We start from the raw sequence: 19,616 nt of genomic DNA, 5'->3' as shown, positions 1-19,616 counted from the left end.
TCCCCCTAAACAGGAAAATAAAAGTATCCTGGTTTCAGCTGGGATGGAGCTTTTCCTCCACGCCTGTTGCAGAGACTGACTGAATTGAGATTTTAGAAACATGGGGAGATTTTTAGCTGGGTTTAATCCATTTTTTCTGCTTGAGCCCACTTCAAACTTTGATTAATTTTTCTTAACTGTAAGACAGTAATTACTCTCATCTATTTTCCTGGACAAATTGGAGTGTCCTGTTTGCTGGAAAGTGAATCCCCCTGCCCCTGTGTTTTTTCTCTCTCTCCTTAATTGAGATTTTCCTCTTTCCTCACTTCCTGTTGCTTTTTCACATCTTATTCCCCTTGCCCCCATCTGCATGCATTCCCAGTAGTGTGTTTGTATATCGTTTCAGTACATCAGCTATAGCCTACAGCTGTTGTGAGGAAAAGCAGAATAAAGACTGTCAGAATAAATAGTATTGGTTATTGACAACAACTGCAGGAGTACTTTCTTTTTAAAAAAGTGGTTAAAACAAACTGATATTTGGGGCTTACGGAGATTCTGATTTTGCAGGCCCCTAGAGTTAATGATTGTTTGTAGTCGGTCTTAGTATGGAAAACAGTGCAGTGAGGGGTCCATTTCAACCTTTGGTTTTAAAAGACTACCACACTTTTTTTAAAAAAAGCTAATACAGATCTGTTCTACAAAAGCTTTCAGATCTCCCCCTTGAAGGGTAGAAGCTGGAGAATCCCCTTCCATCACTGCCTTCTCCCTCATCTCGCTGGATTAATGAATTCTGTTCTGAATACCACCAAGGCAGTTGTTAGGACAGTTGTTCACAAAACCCAGAACCAGTAGGAAGGTTACCAAGTCAAAAGAAGGTTTGTATGCCCTTTTGAGGGGAAAAGTAAGGGGGACAAATCCATGCTGTTCTTGCACTGATCTCCAGGCTTTAGGATATCTATGTGACTCTATAAATCACTATTAATATCTCCATCTGGCTGCATTCCAGTCCAGATTTGTTTGTAATACTCAGGATAAAGTTCTTGAGCCCTGCAGAAAGATGGGAGACTCAAGAATTGGTTTCACAGTGGTGGTGGTACCCTCTCTAGCACTCAGTCAGCATGTGTCGTACCCTGAGCTGTAAGTAACAAAGGTGGTGTGACAGGTACCAGAAGGAGAATCAGGCTGCCAGGTGACCTGGTGCGGATGGGCTCACGTGCACGCTGCTCAGGTTTAACATCATCTGGCTTCTGTAGCAGACTGTCAGAAAGCATGCCCCAAAATACTCGGGGTGGGCTCCTTCTGGGGTGCGTGTGGTGGTTCTGAGACATTCCTATCTCCTCTGTGTGTTTTTAATACGGGACTGTATTGTGCCTGCCAGAGTGGTGGTGGTCCGCAGCATGATGTTGAGGCTGAATGTTGCTTGTCCCAGGGTTGTGGTGAAAGGAGGATTGAGTGTTTGCAGAAGCGTGGCTTGGTGGGGTAGCTGTCTGCAGCGAGAGCAGTGCTCTTCCAGGGCTATGAGAGACCCCTGCCAGCTACTTCTGTAGTAAGAATTCCTTGAACAGCTCTGATGATGCAGAAGGAGGAAAGTTTCTAGTTCGTTCTTCTGTTGTCAGTGTTGGCTGTATAGGAGAGAAGTGGTGGTGGTATGATTTTACCCCAGTATGCAAGTAAATACAGTAAGGAGGTGTGCTAAGTCAGTGTGAAGATTTTTGTAACTGAGGCCTGAGATTTGTTTGCATTTGGGTCTGAAGTCTGTATTTGTTCTGTTGGATAGTGCAGAAGCTGGATAATGTTTTACTCCTCTTAGCATTATAAACTGAATTACCTTCAGAAACAAATAGTTGAGCTTAGCATATGTGAAACGTGTTACTGACTGCCCCGCAAAGTTGCTTTCAGTTGTTTATTACAAGCTGACAGTAGAAAGTAGCGTGTGCTGTCAGCATGCAGATTAGATTTGCTGATCCTCTTGATTTTTTTTTTTACATGTATATAGTGATCCAGAACTGTGTAGATTTCGTTATTTTGTAGGTTAGTTGGATGTTAGGTGTTGATGGTGTTTTCTTTCCTGTTCTGACAACAGAGCTAATGGGTATCATCAACAGCAGAAAAACTAGTTCTGTTTGTTCTCAGGTTTCCTTTGGAGAGTAGTAGAGACCCATGCTGTCAATACCTTACAGGCTGGTCTCATGATTTCCCATGTGGAAAATCGAGGGAAAGGATGTAAATGAGAGCACTCAGCTAATTTTTCTGTGTCTTTTAAAACAATGAGGCAGACACCCATGTGGTCTCCAGTGTAATTTATCTAAGAACGGAAAGAATTCATTGGAAAATGTGGTTTCGAGAGCCAGGAGACAAGGAGGGGAGGACTAAGAGGAACTGAGGCTTCCCTTCATGTTTGTTTCAGTGCTTCTGTCCTTGTGGTCTTGAAGACCAGATGGGAACCACACACCCCCCCATAAAACCCCTCAAATAAACTGTGGTCATTAGTATGACTGCTGTGGGGTTTTTTCTTAACATCTCCTTCTCCTCTCCTCTTGTTTTTTTTTTCCCCCTCCTTTCCTTGCAAGTAATATTATCTTCGGTGTAGCCTCTTTTTATGCTCTCTTCTCTGTTTGTGGTTGAAGTGGGTGTGGAGATCTTTGACCGAAAAACTCTCCTGTTGCATCCTGTGTGCTGCCTGTGGGTGGAGAGAGGAGGCGAGGCAGTCCGTGGAGTGCTTGCCAGGAGGGGCAACAGCTGGTCACTTCCAGCAAACCCCGGGAAGCTCGGGTAGTACATCGAGTAGTTCATCTTGTCAGTCCTAGGTCTGGCTCGCACATACATCCCCATGAGTCAGCAAACTTTTCCAGAAGACACCTGGGCTAAAGGAATTGTAGAGTTACTGTGTTCCTTCTGCCTGCAATATCTCTCCTGGCTCTTATGTGTATCTTGAAAGCTGGTACAAAATAACCTTCCATGGTTTTGTGTTTCTTCTCTTTGATTCAGCCTGTTTTGTGTGCATTGTCTTTAATCACTGCCTTTGCTTCACGTAGCCTCAGTCCTTGTTCTTCTCACAGGTGGCAATTTTCTTGTGTGTTTTCCATATCAAAGCTCTCTTTTATTAAAATTTCATTCTTTTTCTGCAATGAGATGATAACAGACAAAAGTATTAGCATGGTAACTTTATAGTGTAATGGCAGTGAAAGGCTGGATGAAAATGGAGCTCCTGACAGACAGCAGGAAACAGAACAAAGGATTGGATCCTCACAGAGCTAACACTGAAAAACTGAACCTGCCCCTTGAAAAGCAGGAAGATTTGCCTCCAGCAGCAGCATGTGAGAGGGGAATACTGGGCAAAGACCCACAAGGTAATACTGGCAGGTAGTAGATGCAGAGGAATGATTTCTGATGCCAGTCAAGTATTGCGGGGTTCACACTGTGTTATGCAGAGCAACGTAGCATCAATAATACTCTAGAAGAAAACAGTTTAATTCTGCAGAGGTTCATGTGGTTTTGGTGGTGTGGGAGCTGACTTTACTCATAGCCAGCAGAATCTCTTGCCTTGCAGCTGTTGTTAATTTTGGTAGGAAGAGAAGTAGTAAAGCCTGTGCATTGCCAGGCACCTGTACACAGACATAACATGGGGTAGTGGTTGCACTTTCAGAGCTGGAGTTAACAAAAAAAAGTCTGGGAGTGGAGAACAAAGCAGGAGAGTGATTTGCCTAAAATCATGCAGCTTGTTCGTGGCTGACCTAGGACCAAAGCTCAGAGTCTTAGTTTCTGACCAGTAGTTCACACTTGCTGTTCCTTTCATGTTTTGTCATAAGCTATTTTCGTGAAGTCTGTGAAGATGCAGTAGAAACTAACTCTCACCTTTGTTTTTTTTTTTTTTCCTTTTGTCCAGGTTAAGACGTATTTTCCGACGTTTGAAGAGCAAACAGCACCATGGCTCCATGAATTGCAAAACAGTGGGAAGCGTGGCAGCCCTCCCTACCTCCAGCTTCCCTTCCATACTGTGACATTCTTCTCAGGACCTTTGGTTTCATCCTCACTGGGTGCGTGGTGGCCTTCCTCGGCAGCAGAGCGGAGGAAGCAGTTTGCCATCAGGGAGAGCCATGGCCTTGAGCTTGTATGTCTTTCACCTCTTCTATAAGTTCAAAGTGTTGGTGCTTGTCACTTTGTGTTTGATGGTGCTATGGGCCACATTCAGTTACTTTGTGGACTCCAGACAGGAAGTTTCTAAAGTGAAGAGCGTGGTGAAGGATTTCAGAAAGGTAACTAGCTTGGAGGACAGTCAAAAGGAAGAGAAGATGGAATCAATTGCAGATGTCCCCACGGTGAAGCCATTTCAGGGTCACTGCCCAGCGCTGTCTCCGTACCTGCGTAAGTGATGGTAACTTCTGAGAAAGGAAAGCACAGCTGCTTTGGTACTGCTGAGTTGGTTTTCTCTCTAGACACTTCTCCTGTGAAACAAATACAACGCAACCAGTTGCAGTAAGTGCTTCTGAGTGAGGAAGCGACTTGTGGCCCAGAGTGCCTGTGCGGGGTCTGGCTGGGATAGCAGCCCCCGTGGTGCTGTGCTTCGCACTTGTGGCTAAAACCGCTTTGGTAACGCACTGGTGACCTGCCTGCTGCTGAACAGTGTTTGCACACTGCTGAGGCTTTGTGTCTCTCTTTCCTGGTCCCCTAAAATCTGATAGGCTGGGGGTGGGCAGGAGGTTGGGAGCGGACACAGCTGGGACAGCTGACCCCAAATGACCGAAGGGATAGTCCCTACCGCATGACCATACTGTTTATTGTGCTCAGCAATAAAAACTCAGGGAAAGGAGGAAGGGGGGGTGCTCATGGTTGCAGCATTTGTCTTCCCAACAACTGCTCTATGTGCTGAAGCCCTGCTTCCCAGGACATGGCTGGATGTCTGCCTGCAAATGGGAAGTAGTGAATTATTTTTTTTTTGCCTTGCTTGCGTGTGCAGCTTTTTTTAAAAATTAAAATATCTTTATCTCAACCACAAGTCTTTCCACCTTTCTTCAATGTTTTGCCTTTTCTTTATTAGATGTACTTTTTGTCTCTATGTTGCCAATTGAAGGACTCCACATCTGCGTTGGGGTTAGCACTGCTTAGGACGAAGGTTCAAATAGGTGACTGTTTCCTTGCTTTGGCCATTTTTATTAGTCTACTTTTTTTTTCATCTTGGTACTACTACCAGTACCAGGCTTCTGCTTTGCAGTATCTTGTCATTTGTCATCTTCCTTTTTGTGAACCTGATTAGGGATTTGTTTGGGAAGCTGGATTCTTCCCTCTTTCCCCATGTAGTCCAAAAATCTGCTGTCTAGCTGCACACCCCCACCCCTGCCCCCCGAGACAGACTTGCTTAAGTAAACACATTGCAGCTATAGCTGTCACAGTTGCCTGCATTGTTCTTTTTCATGGGTTTGCCTAGTCTGGAGGGGCTGGAACTAAAGCTCAGTGCAAGAGAAACGGTGAAAATTTCATTTGGCTACAGAAACCCTTGGTACGTTTTATCTTACAAATTTATAGCCTTAAGCCTGTGATGCTTTTGTTCATGCTTTAAGCAGAGATGACTTCTTATGGCCCCAGTCCTGTGTCTCGTTCCACTTCCCTCTCCTCTGCTTTGCCCTGGCAGTTGTTTCTGGCCAATCGTCCTGCAGTAGGGTGGAACTTCTCTTGATTTTTTTTTTTTTTTTTTTTTTTAATTGTCACTACTCTACAATCAGTTTAAGCAACTAAACACTTGATACTCTCTCCTTCCACTGCCTGCGTAATATCCTCGTAGCACTACTTTTGTCTTGGAAGGGCAGGGAAACGAACTGGGGCTTGAACCTGGGTTTCTTATGCTGGTTGCAGAGTGCCTCATTAGGTGACTGGACTAGCCACAATGAGAAATGACTCAGGAAAGCTTCTTGCGTTTCTCCTACAGGAGGTGCCAGCAAACTCACCTTCAAAGCATCCCTCACACTAGACGAAGTGCAAAAGGAGAACCCTCAGGTAGCCAAGGGCCGGTATCACCCTACAGAGTGCTCAGCATTGCAGCATGTGGCCATCCTCATCCCACACCGCAATCGAGAGAAGCATCTGCTGTACCTCCTGGAGCACCTCCACCCCTTCCTACAGAGGCAGCAGCTGGACTATGGCATCTACGTTATTCACCAGGTGAGGCAACTGTGCAGAGATGGGTTTGGGTGGGGATGATGCTGGTGCTCTGCAGCCCGAGGAGAGGCATGCTGCTGCCTCTGCTGTCTAACATCAGACCTCCATGCCTGCTTCGAACACTTGTACTTGTTGAGGGATGCAGCGGTGCATGCAGCTGTTGCTGGTAGCATGACAGGATCTCTCTCAGCTCTTGTTAGCAAAGCTGGGAGGTATTAATAAACAGTGTCACAGAATCTTCACGGTTGGAAAAGACCTTGAAGATCACCTAGTCCAACCATTAACCTCACACTGACTGTTCTCCACCAGATCCCTCAGCGCTGGGTCAACCCGACTCTTCAACGCCTCCAGGGATGGGGACTCCACCCCTGCCCTGGGCAGCCCATTCCAACGCCCAACAACCCCTTCTGGAAAGAAATACTTCCTAAGAGCCAGTCTGACCCTGCCCTGGAACAGCTTGAGGCCATTCACTCTTGTCCCATTGCTTGTTCCTTAGTTCAAGAGACTCCTCCCCCCTCTCTGCACCCTCCTTTCAGGGAGTTGTAGAGGGCCATGAGGTCTCCCCTCAGCCTCCTCTTCTCCAGACTAAACCCCCCCAGTTCCCTCAGCCGCTCCCCATCAGACCTGTGCTCCAGACCCTGCACCAGCTCCGTTGCCCTTCTCTGGACACGCTCGAGTCATTCAATGTCCTTTTTGTAGTGAGGGGCCCAAAACTGAACCCAGTCATCGAGGTGCGGCCTCACCAGTGCCGAGTCCAGGGGTAAGATCCCTTCCCTGTCCCTGCTGGCCACGCTATTGCTGATACAAGCCAGGATGCCATTGGCCTTCTTGGTCACCTGGGCACACTGCTGGCTTTAACTGCTGTACGTTTCTCAAAGTACCTTATTATTTCTGAGTTAACGTTCCAGGTAAGCATCTTTTGTGTTACTAATGCAACTCGCTTCTCTTGCAGTATACACATACATAACTAGGCTGACGTGTTTTCTGTCTTTTAAAAGTTGGAGTTATTTGGATTGAAGGCCTCAGTTTGTATCTGGCTCTTCTTTCCCATCTGCTTGCTGGCTGTCATGCTTAGTAAGCTGTGTGTATCATGTTGTACTTCAGCTGTCTCAAAGTAAACACAACAGCTATTGCTTGTAGGTGCTTTACTTGCCAAGCAAGGGCCGTGGGAAGTAGTAGTCCATGGAGGAGCACTTGGATCCTGATTTATTAATTTTATTTGCATTCTTTCTAGCTCCGCTGAGTCAGCGGCTAAAATTTGAGTATACAGATTTGTGCCACATTCTTGCATCTAAGGTGCTTATGTTCTAGTTGCATGAGCTAGAAGCAGTATAGATTTTTTTTTTTGCAATATGTTGTCTTTTTCTTCATTTTTCATTGTGTTTGCTTTCTTTTACTATCATTTCCTTATGTGTTCTGCTTTAAGTCTAAACAGATTTTTCAGACAGTAGGAGAAAAAGGTGATAAATGAATATAGTTTCTCTTCCCTTCTCTTTAAAGAGGCTAAAGTCAATTAACCAGTATGAGCAGTGCATTCTAGGTAGAAGCTTACACTTTTGCTCAACGGTGCAGCAGAACAGCAGCAAAAGTCATGGCAAGATATATACTCCAGTTGGAATAGACTGTTCTTACATTGTTTAGAGTCACCAAGCAACCTGTGGAGTGGAAAAACAGGCTTTTTTCTGCATTAGTATGTACTGTAACCATACATGTAATGGCTCAATCCAGCTAGCAAGCAGTGGTTAGCAATAAATCATTGGGAGAATGGGCATATGTGCTTTATTTATTTAAATATGTGAGGTGGAGAACAGCTGTTGTCATGGTAGCAAAAAGTAATACAGAAGTATGAAAGTGCTGCTCACATCAAACAAAAATGTTGAGCGTGGACTTGTTCTATCAGCGTTTTTCCCTGGAAGAGTGGAAGCTTTCACTTAGCCTTTCCATGTAGATAGGTATGCCCAAAGACTGGAAAGTGGGTCTAACAAAGCTCTTTTATGGCACATCCATTTGCACTGTCCATTTGTGATGTCATTAGTTATTTTAAGTATCTTTTGAGGAAAGAAATAGTTAAAATCAGAATTTAACTATTAAAATACACAGTTTACTTTGGAAGAAGATTAAGAAATGGGCCTTCTGTATTTTTCTCTGTAAGCCATTGAAGGGCATACACCAGATCTCTTCTTTATGGGCTACTTGTAACATCTTGAAAATCATGTTTCTCTGCACAATTATGTGCATACATGAGTGCAGTGCTGGAAAAAATGAGTTTGTAATACCTAAAGGGTGAATAATTCCCGACATAAGTTTGTGTTGTGGTCAGTGTTCTTCTTCCTTAGAAACAAAGGAGGACAAGTCTCTCATCAATAAAAGATGAAAGTAAACTTTGCTATTTGTTCAGCATGTGGTCTAACGTTGAAAAGTGCCCTTCCTGGAAAGCATTTTTAGCTGTCGCTTGGCTACCTTTGTGCAGGAAGTGGGCTGTGGTGCCTGACTACTGGTGGGGGAGACAGAACTGCCACAGACACTCGATGCTGCTGCTGAACTGGGCTGGGTTTGATACCCAATACAAGGGAAGTTCTCCACAGGTTCCTCACCAGCCATCTGAATTGTTCTGTTCACTGAATAACCTATGTTTTCATCAGCAGAAGATTATCTGACAGATATTTTCATTTACAGGACACTTTAAAAAAACCAACCAAACAATACCTGACAACAAAAACACACACGAAAAAAACCCACTCAGAAATTTGGCATCATAGATTTTGGGTGAATTGTATCTGAATTTTTCTTGGAAAATTCCTTGCCTGACTGAGAATGGAAGCAACTGATTATTCCTTTTGTAATTTCTCAGAGTGGGCACCACGTTGTATTCCCTAACTGTAAGTATGGAGCCATAAATCCCATAAATCATCTTTTTGCAGGAGCAGATGTCTGTTAGTGATGGTGAACAAATTGCTGCTTCAGAGCAAAATGCTACTTTTTAGAACAATAAAGCATGCTTTTTATACAACTGCTCTTCCCTACAGCTAACCTTCTCTCAGTCTGGGAAGGCCAGCTTCTTTCTCACCTTCCATGGAGCCTTTATCAGTTCAGGCACCTTCTAGCAAACAATCTCTTCCTCTTGAAAATTGCTTTTTTAATTCTTTCAAGTACATCAGGTTCCCAGCTCTGGAAAATGACTGTCCTGTCAGTTTGTGGGAACACAGGACTTGGCCTTCTGACTCCCAGGTGGCAACTTGAGGCAACTTGCCACCTTGTCCTCAAGGAGCAGAAAGCCTTCTACAAGCTGGCATGTGTGCACTGCCCTGTAAAAAAATAAATAGCAAGGTAAGCACACCTGTTGCTCTGGCGAATAGGGGTGTGTGTGTGTATACATGTATACCTCAAAGATGAAAAATGGTATTTCTGGAAAGCGGAGATGCACTAATTTATAGCAAAAGCAAACAATGAAAACGAGTAAAAGTCAAGTGGAGCTCTGTGCTAGGGGGAGTCCCTGTGCAGCAGCATAATTAGATCATAGATAGGAGTTAAAAATAGAGAGACCTGCTTTTTATTTCCCACTCTGCCACCTACTGTGCGACCTAAGGAAATACAGTGAACTCGTTAAGCACTGCTGTCCTTTAAACTCAGTGGATGAGCATAAATCATCTGTGGCAGGTGCTCTGATATCTGTAAACAAATTAGTATGGGAGTAATGGTGGTTTGGACTTGTTTGTTTGTTTTTCCCCTGGCTTTTTAAAAACTTCCGTAACCCTTACTGACACAGTAGTATGGAGCGCCAGTTTCTAAACTGTTTACTGGTACCTCTTTTGTTACGTAGCCTGATGGGAACTCCAGGACAGGAGCAGCAATAGTAGTGAGATTGCATCACGCAGCATGCAAGCTTCTGGTATGCACGTAGACTGTAACTGTAGACTCTCCCAGCCCTGGCTGTGTTTGTTCATGACAAGGAGAGACTGAAGGAACACTGCATCACTGGCCACTCTGCTGCTGTATCCCATGTTATGGGGCAGCTCTTTGTGTGGCTACTGCTGTAAAGGCTGTGACGCACGGATGTGGTTGCAAACTAAAAGCTCAGAACAAATGCCCGGGAGCGGTTCTGGTTCAAAAGGTTTGACACCTTCTTCAGAGGTCTTTTTCCATTCTCTTCTGCAGGCTGGCAGCACCAAATTTAACCGTGCTAAACTGCTGAATGTAGGATACCTAGAGGCCCTAAAAGAAGCAAACTGGGACTGTTTCATTTTCCATGATGTGGATCTGGTGCCAGAAAATGACTTTAACATCTACATGTGTGACAGACAACCAAAGCACCTTGTAGTTGGCAGGAACAATACTGGATACAGGTAGGAAACCAGGAATATGGAAAGAATACCAACTGCGAAATTCCATGTTACTGATAATGTTCCTCTTCTGATGGAGCTGTATGCTGGTATCTACCCTTCCTCCTGCCAGCAGGTTTCTGGTGGTAATGCTTCACCTCTCTGGAGTGTCTTCTGACAAAAGAGAACTGTATGCACATCTCTGAAGTCAGCCCAGTGGTCTGTACAAACGATCATTGTCATTGTTCTGGTTTCTGGGGTGAGGTAAAGGGTGTTCTGAGAAGAAAACAACGTGCCAGTGGTTGTGCAGAGACCTTCTGTCAAAGCTGGAAGTGCATTTGCAGTCTTCTGGTCCTGTGATTTGAGGGTGTGATCTTACTATAATAAAACTTACCACTTACCTTTTGCTGTTGAAGAGGTAATGTCTGCTGTTGAGTGCTCAAGTGTGAGAATTTGCCAAGGGATAGGGTTGTCCTTTAATTATTTGGCTGGACAGTGTCTAATACAGGATCATTCTGATTTTTAGATGGGTCCCCTAAGTGCCAGTGTGATCTAGATAATTTAAAGTGAGAAGTCAGGTTCAGCCCACCTCAGAAAAAGGGCACCTGAGCTTGGTGAATTTAATGACTACAGTGTTTTCATTGAACTTGTGTCTTTCAAGATTCACCTCTTAGGTCACTCTAAATATTAATTAGAAGTGGGCTTTTCAAAAGCTGATCTCAAAGTACTTGAAGTAAAACTCTGCTTCACTTCTGGGTTTCCTTTGATAAATATATGAGAAAGAGGTGGGACGTGCACATTCTTACACAGAATAATATTCCCTTTCCAGTCGTTTAGTGAAAACGCTAGACACAGGAGGAAACATGGTAACAAGTGATGAGGAGAAGGCTGAGGTCCTTAATGCCTTCTTTGCCTCAGTCTGTAATAGCAAGACTAGCTGTATTGAGGGAATCCAGCCTCCTCAGCCAGAGGACAGAGACTGGGAGAATGACAGCCCCCCCCCTCCCCCCCCAATCCAGGAGGAGACAGTCAGCGACCTACTGCATCACATAGACATACACAAGTCTATGGGACCGGATGGGATACACCCGAGGGTGCTGAAGGAGCTGGCTGGGGTGCTCGCCAAGCTGCTTTCCATCATTTATCAGCAGTCCTGGCTGACCGGGGAGGTCCTGACAGATTGGAAACTGGCCAATGTGATGCCCATCTATAAGAAGGGTCGGAAGGATGATCTGGGAAATTACAGGCCTGTCAGCTTGACTTCAGTGCCCAGGAAGCTGATGGAGCAGCTCATCCTGAGTACCATCACACAACACATGCGGGACAACCAGAGGATCAGGCCCAGTCAGCATGGGTTTATGAAAGGCAGGTCCTGCCTGACAAACCTGATCTCCTTCTACAACAGGGTGACCTGCTTTTTGGATGAGGGAAAGGCTGTGGATGTTGTCTACCTTGACTTTAGTAAGGCCTTTGACACCGTTTCCCACAGCATTCTCCTGGCAAAACTGGCTGCTCGTGGCTTGGATGGGCACACGCTTTGCTGGGTAAAAAACTGGCTGGATGGCCGGGACCAAAGAGTTGTGGTGAACGGAGTTAAATCCAGTTGGCGGCCGGTCACGAGTGGTGTCCCCCAGGGCTCGGTTTTGGGGCCACTCCTGTTTAACATCTTTACTGATGATCTAGACGAGGGGATCGAGTGCACCCTCAGTAAGTTTGCAGATGACACCAAGTTGGGTGGGAGTGTTGATCTGCTCGAGGGTAGGGAGGCTCTGCAGAGAGACCTGGACAGGCTGGAGCGATGGGCTGAGGCCAGCTGGAGGAGTTTCACTAAGGCCAAATGCTGGGTGCTGCACTTGGGCCACAACAACCCCCAGCAGCACTACAGGCTTGGGGAGGAGTGGCTGGAGAGCTGCCAGTCAGAGAGGGACCTGGGGGTGTTGATTGACAGCCGGCTGAACAGGAGCCAGCAGTGTGCCCAGGTGGCCAAGAAGGCCAATGGCATCCTGGCTTGTATCAGCAATAGGGTGGCCAGCAGGGACAGGGAAGGGATCTTACCCCTGGACTCGGCACTGGTGAGGCCGCCCCTCGATGACTGGGTTCAGTTTTGGGCCCCTCACTCCAAAAAGGCCATTGAATGACTCGAGCGTGTCCAGAGAAGGGCAACGGAGCTGGTGCAGGGTCTGGAGCACAGGTCTGATGGGGAGCGGCTGAGGGAACTGGGGGGGTTTAGTCTGGAGAAGAGGAGGCTGAGGGGAGACCTCATCGCCCTCTACAACTCCCTGAAAGGAGGGTGCAGAGAGGGGGGATGAGTCTCTTGACCCAAGGAACAAGCGCCAGGACAAGAGTGAATGGCCTCAAGCTGTTCCAGGGCAGGGTCAGACTGGCTCTTAGGAAGTATTTCTTTGCAGAAGGGGTCGTTGGGTGTTGGAATGGGCTGCCCAGGGCAGGGGTGGAGTCCCCATCCCTGGAGGGGTTGAAGGGTTGGGTCGACATATCACTGAGGGGTCTGGTGGAGTTGGGAACTGTTAATGTTGGGTTGATGGTTGGACTGGATGATCTTCAAGGTCTTTTCCAGCCCAGATGATTCTGTGATTGATTCTGTGATTAGCACAGATGAACTGGGCTTGTGATGGGCTTTGGAGCACTGTGCTTTGCAGAGAGAATGCTGAGGGCTATGGGATGGTCAGTGCACCAAAGCAACAAAAACACTGCTTTGATTAGCTGACAGGCATGTAGAATCCAGGCTAATCACATGGCACAAAGCTTGAGGTGCTTTACTTGACCTCCCGTGCCTTAGTTACTGCAAGTGTTTTGCTTAGTTAAGCAAGCAGATGGATTTTTGCTTGCTTTTACTAAGGGATCTTCTTACTATTAATTTCCTCAGGCTTCTCCTGTTTGTGGAAAGGAGCTGTTAGTAAGGTCAGCTTTAAGCTTTGGCTTTAGAGAGTATGAACAAAATGTTTTTGTTGTGAATACCTTGCACCAGTATTCACTAAGGATACTAGTGGCTTAAATTTGATTCATACTTTCTTTTTTGCGTCACTGCCTCTGTTTACACATCCGTGAAGTGGGGATAATCATGCTCTACTTCCAAGGGAATTCCTGGGTACAGCTGAAGGAATTCAGATCCTGAGCTCAGGAATGATACCTAAACTGAGCTGAGACCACAGGTTGAAAGCCCAGTTGGGTGACCTCCGTGTTTTGCTTGGGCCGAGGTGAGCATACCGAGACGTGAGGAGGCTGAGCAAACTGAAGTCACGTGTTCTGCTTTTAACACAAAATACCTTGGACAGGAATGTGGGGTTTTTGTGGGTTTCCTGGAGGTTGTTGTTTGTCTTGTTTTTCTTCCAGGGAGGTTATCTTCCATGGTGATGCAGTGCATGGTAATCTTAGCAGCCATGCTCCTTTGCAGAGCAAGTACCTTATGTCTAGTTACATAAATTACAACTCAGTTTTAGATACTTTGAGAAAGAGACTTATATATTAAAACTTTGAAGGTAAGGGTGGGAAAACTTTTTTATCTTAGCGAAGCTATTGCCTTGAGACCAGCACAACATCCTTTCCTAATGACAGTTTCTACTGTATGATTTCTCCAGTCCAATTTTTAAAATCTCAGGGGAGCCGATCTTCATTTGTCCTCAGGGAAGAGGTGGTTGAACACTTAGAGGTGATTTATTGCAGACGATGTCACCTAGGAGCAAGATATGCCTGGGCCCTGCCAGCTCTGCCCTGCCTGGGGTTGTCCCAGTGCTGAGGGATCTGGTGGAGTTGGGAACGGTCAGTGTGAGGTTAATGGTTGGACTGGAGGATCTTCAAGGTCTTTTCCAACCTAGATAAATCTGTGATCAGTCACCTCCCTCCAACACTTCTATCTTCTGAAAACTTGCTGAGGGTGCAATCTGCCCTATCGTTCAGGTTACTAGTAAAGATGTTAACTAGTCCCAGCCCTGGTATCAAACTCTGGAGTAAACCACTAGTGACTGGCCTCCAGCTGGACTTTGCTCCACTGACCAGAACCCTCTAAGCCCAGCAATTCTGATAGTTTTCAGTCCATCTCACTTGTCCACTTACTAGTCCCTACTCCATCATTTTGTCAATGGAGATGTTACGGGAGACAGTGCTGAAAGCCACCTTAAGTCAAAGATAATCATTAGCCGCTACTCCTCCCTCATCCACCAAGCTAGTCAAATCAGAGAAGGCTATCAAGTTGGTTGGGCATGACTTGTGAACGTATTTGCTTCATCACCTTCCAGGGATTAAAAGGTGAGGTTGACCAGCGTGTAGTTTCTCACATCCTCCTTCTTGCCTGTCCTGAAGATCGGAGTGATCTTTTTTTCCTCCAGTCCTCAGGAACCTCTCCCAATCATCATGACCTTTCAAAGAATTTTAACAGAATGGCCTCACAGTAACAGCAACCAGTTCTCTTATGGACACATCCCATCAGGTCACATGGTTTTATGGTGTATGCCCAGTTTAAGCAATCCTTAACTTGATCCTCCTCCACCAAGGGTACGTCTTTGTAAGTCCGGGCTTTTCCACTGGTATCAGATACCCGACACTCCTGAAGGCAAGTCTTGCCAGTAGGGACCAAGGCAGAGAAGGCACTGAGTATCTTGGCCTTTTTCTTGTCTTCTGTCACCAAGTCCCCTGCCACACAGCAGGTACACATTTTCCCTACGTTTTCGCTCGTCTTCCCAGCAGCTGATTACCTGTGGAAGCCATTCACACTGCCCTTCCTGTTGCTTGTGAGGCAACTCCAGAGGGGCTTTGTTTTTCCTAACCCCATCTCTGCACACTTAGACAGCATCTTGTGTGTCCTTGTGAGTCACCTGACTCTACTTCCACCTCTTTCATATTTTCTGTTTGAGTTTTCTCAGGAGCTCCTTGCTCATCCGTGCAGGCCTCCGTCCACCGTTGCTTGACTTCCTGCACAGGGGAATGGATCATTCTTGAGCATGAAGGAGGCAACCCCTGAAGATCTACCAGCTCTTCTGAACCCCTTCTCTCTCCAGGGTCATCTCCCAAGTGATTCTTCCAAGCAGATCCCTGAACAGGAAGTCCAGGGTTGTGATCCTGCTATTTGCCTTATTCCCTCCTTGTTTCTGACCTTCACATCCCTGACCAGTTCTTCATTGTTTGCAAGTATACAGTTCAGCAGAACACCTCCCTTCATCAGCTCTGATCACCTGTGTCAGCAATTTATCATCAATTCACTTCCAAAATCTCCTGGATTACTCGTGCCCTGTTGTGTTGCCCTTCCAGCAGATACCAGGACTATTAAAGTCTTCCACAAGGACCAGGGCCTGTATACATGAGGCTTCTTCCAGTTGTCTGAAAAAAGCTTCAATTGTCATGTGCTGGAACTGTGATATACTTCCTAAAAGATGGTGTTATCTATATAGACATACAAAAAAAGGATTGTTCTAGGCAGGTGCAGTTTCTCATGCTCTACCTGCAGTTTTTTCTGCCTCTGGAATTTTTAGTCTTCCTTGCTCTCTGCTCTTTATCTCCTCTCCTAGAGGAGCAAACCATAAAGTAGGGGAGGGCCTATCAAGTTTTAATTATGCATTACTACCTTGAGACTTCTGCTATGGGTACTCTAGGGAAATGCAGGGAACAGGTGGGACGGACAGCAAGGAGGTCCCATAAACAGCGACAGCAGGGAAGAGCCCTCCCCAGCCATGCTTTCAGGCTGCACCGCCAGTCACCAACAATCCCCATTCCAGCAGCCTGGTAGGGTTTAGGAACTGACTGCTCACCCACACAGCCACATAAGCACCCTGCTGCTTGCTTAAGCACCCTGTAATTTCCCTACACCACTGGAGAGGCAGAGACCAAAGGAGCCTGAGCTGTAACCAGGATGGTGCTGCCCACTCAGAATCACAGAATCATCTCGGTTGGAAAAGCCCCTGAAGATCCTCCAGTCCAGCCATGAACCTCACACTGACCGTTCCCAACTCCACCAGATCCCTCAGCGCTGGGTCAACCCGACTCTTCAACCCCTCCAGGGATGGGGACTCCCCCCCTGCCCTGGGCAGCCCATTCCAATGCCCAACAACCCCTTCTGCAAAGAAATCCTTCCTAAGAGCCAGTCTGACCCTGCCCTGGCGCAGCTTGAGGCCATTCCCTCTTGTCCTGGCGCTGGTTCCTTGGTTCAAGAGACTCATCCCCCCTCTCTGCACCCTCCTTTCAGGGAGTTGTAGAGGGCAATGAGGTCTCCCCTCAGCCTCCTCTTCTCCAGACTGAACCCCTCCAGTTCCCTCAGCCGCTCCCCATCAGACCTGTGCTCCAGACCCTGCACCAGCTCCGTTGCCCTTCTCTGGACACACTCGAGTCATTCAATGTCCTTTTTGTAGTGAGGGGCCCAAAACTGAACCCAGTCATCGAGATGCAGGCACTTTGTCAGGCTGGAGAATGTGGCCAACAGGAACCTGCAGAAGTTCAACAAAGGGAAATGGAGAGTCCTGCACCTGGAGAGGAGTAACTTCGTGCACCAGTAGGTGCTGGAGGCCAACTGTCTGGAAAGCAGCTTTTCAGAAGAGGATCTGGCTCTGCAGTGTGCCCCATGATAGAGGCCAGTAGCATCCTGAGCTGCATTAGGAGGGGGGGTGTCAGCAGGTTGAGGGAGGTGATTGTTCCCTTCTGCTCAGCACCACTGGGACAATCTCTGGAGTGCTGTGTCCAGTTCTGGGTTCCCCAGCACAATAAAACCGTGGACATATTGGAGTGAGTCCAGAGAAGAGCCATGAAGATGATTTAAGTGATTGCAGCATGTGATGAGAGGCTGAGAGTGCTGGGACTGCTCTGCCTGGAGCAGAGAAGGCAGAGGGGGAGCTTGTCTGTGTGTATACATACCTGGTGGAAGGGAGTAAAGAAGGCAGAGCCAGACCCTCCTCAGTGAAAGGCAAGAGGCAGTGGGCACAAACTGAAATACAGGAAATTCCATTTAAACATATGAAAAAGCTTTTTTTACTGTGAGGGGGGGTCAAATACTGGAACAGGCTGCCCACAGAGGTGGTTGAGTCTCCATCACTGGAGATGCTCAGAACCTGAATGGACACGTTCCTCAGTGACTTGCTCTGGCAGATCCTGCTCTGAGCAGATGGGTTGGACTACTTGATCTCCAGAGGCCCCTTCAACCTCCACAGTTCTCCTGTTATGCTATGACAGGAGCAAAAATCAGCCAGGAAAAATAGTCTAAGGGAGGTTGCGTGTGGTGGTTTTGGGTTGGGGTTGTTTTTTGTTTTTTTTTTTGCTGTTTGTAAATTAGATTCATGGTAAACCAGAAATAATAATAAGCATTGCACCTTTGCTTGTCTGGCATGTAAACTGCCATAATGGATACGTTCTAGCCCTGGCTATTTGTATTCACGTACATCTAGAAATCCAAATGCAATCTGCAGCCACGTGCGTGTCACCTCTGAAGTTGGCAGTGGTGGGGTAGCAGGGGCTGTGTTGTAATGCTTACCTTAAGGGCCAGGAAAGAGGCAGGTAGCATAAAAAGCAATTAGCAAAATGCTGTAAGATGATAAATAAGCACGGTATGTAAATACTTTTTTTTAAAGTAGATCCAGTTTCCAGGACAAGGAAGGTAGAAGTTAGAAATTATTCTCCTTCAGAGCTGAGCTCCATCACGTTAGGTTCCGAAGTAACTTGCACTGTATCTTGGAATTGGTCCTGCAATATCCCATAGCCCCCTTGCCGTGAGCTGATTTCAGTCCAAGTTTTTCAGATTCAGCTCTAAGCTAAGGCAGTTAGTGGCTTGCTATCAGTATTGCAAAGCTGCAGCTATATTAGTGTGTAAGCTTTGTGCCTTTTCTACTCATCAGCGTCCTTGAGGTGAAGTGCTGCCTTGGCTGGCAAGGGGAATTGTGATAGAGAGGAACTATTGAAGACAGTTCCATTCTCTCAGTTGGAGAGGGAACTTCTTCTGGCCTAAAGCAAATCAACATATTTTTATGAAAAGAGTACAAGACCAACCTCATGGATTTGTGCACCTTTAACTCCATGAAAGACAAGTCTAGATCCAGAGTTTCAGAGTGATGTTTTCATTGTTAGTAGAATTTGACTTCCTGAATTCTTCATTTTCTCTTGTGTACTTCTAGGTTACGGTACCGGGGGTATTTTGGAGGTGTAACTGCTCTAACAAGAGATCAGTTTTCCAAGGTGAATGGATTCTCTAACAACTACTGGGGTTGGGGTGGAGAAGATGACGACCTTCGAATCAGGTAAAAAAAAAAAAAAAAAAAAAAAAAAAGATAGAGGGAAATGGATGTGAAGGGTGGAGGAATTGGTTTAAAAAAAAAAATTGGGGTACTTCACACCTAGCCTCCAAAGGTGGATCTGTACAGGAGCCTTCAATTCAAAACAGTATTGCAGTGGGGATTTGGAGTGCAAGATGCAGTTCTGTGAAGAGTTTCCTCTTTGCAAAGGTTAGGCATGCCTGAGACCTGGTCCTCCTCCTGACAGCATTGCTGCCTGGCTGTGGGTTTTGTTATGTTTGGTTGGTTTTTTTTGTTTTGTTTTGTTTTTGTCTCAGCCACACAGTATTTGCATTCTTCCTTGGAAAGTGGTTATAACAGAAATAAGGAGACTGAAGTCTGGAGTGTGATTTGCCAGAGAGACACAAATGTATTGAGTTCCAATACTTTGCAAGAGTGTGGGAGTGTTTTGGTTTTGGTGGGATTGGGTTTTTTGCATTCATTGACTACCATGGTTTACTCCAAGGAGGGCTCAGTTTGCACGTGGGTGGTGTTGACTATAGTTAAGATAGTGAGTAACTTGGAATTTTAGAAAGACTGCATGTATATGCCTATGCCCTTTGCTCTTGTTAAAGCTAGTTCTGCAGATGTGCCTGTCAAAGTAAGAGAAACTTGTTAGTTTGAGAGGTTTAGTGGGACAAAGAAGTCAACAAAACTTTTATGTTGATCTTCCTAGGCCCTTTGCCAAGGAAGAAACCTCTAATCCTGCATTGCTGTTAGTGAAGAAAGGGCCAGGGGGGAACAAACAGAAAAAACCCACAACTCTGCAAGCTCTGCTGGCAGAGCCTGTCAATTTATAGCTTAGGTATTACTCTGTCATTCTTAAGTGTTTGTCCCTTTCAGTTGTGTAAATATGCGAACAGTTTGGGGACATCAAATTCATATCCGTGGTGATGTTAAATGA

At 46.0% G+C, this 19,616-nt stretch overlaps 1 protein-coding gene across 4 annotated transcripts in view; it reads left to right on the top strand.

Annotated features, from left to right (window-relative positions):
* The window catches only part of B4GALT4 (beta-1,4-galactosyltransferase 4), a 37,102-nt gene that overhangs the window by 14,578 nt on the left and 2,908 nt on the right, over positions 1-19,616 (top strand). For 3 of the 4 annotated variants that reach the window (XM_074853064.1, XM_074853083.1, XM_074853073.1), the window contains exons 2-5: positions 3,866-4,344; positions 5,903-6,135; positions 10,288-10,475; positions 18,557-18,679. In XM_074853064.1, the coding sequence (XP_074709165.1) occupies positions 4,077-4,344; positions 5,903-6,135; positions 10,288-10,475; positions 18,557-18,679 (812 nt within the window). In that variant the 5' untranslated portion in view covers positions 3,866-4,076. Of the gene's footprint in view, positions 1-2,269; positions 3,330-3,865; positions 4,345-5,902; positions 6,136-10,287; positions 10,476-18,556; positions 18,680-19,616 lie in introns of those variants that run through there. The other variant, XM_074853058.1, reaches the window with a different exon arrangement.

The sequence above is a fragment of the Strix uralensis genome, chromosome 2 (genome assembly GCF_047716275.1).
Source record: "Strix uralensis isolate ZFMK-TIS-50842 chromosome 2, bStrUra1, whole genome shotgun sequence".
NCBI lineage: Eukaryota > Metazoa > Chordata > Aves > Strigiformes > Strigidae > Strix > Strix uralensis.
The sequence above is the reverse complement of the archived record's forward strand: the minus strand, read 5'-3'. Positions and strand labels throughout refer to the sequence as shown.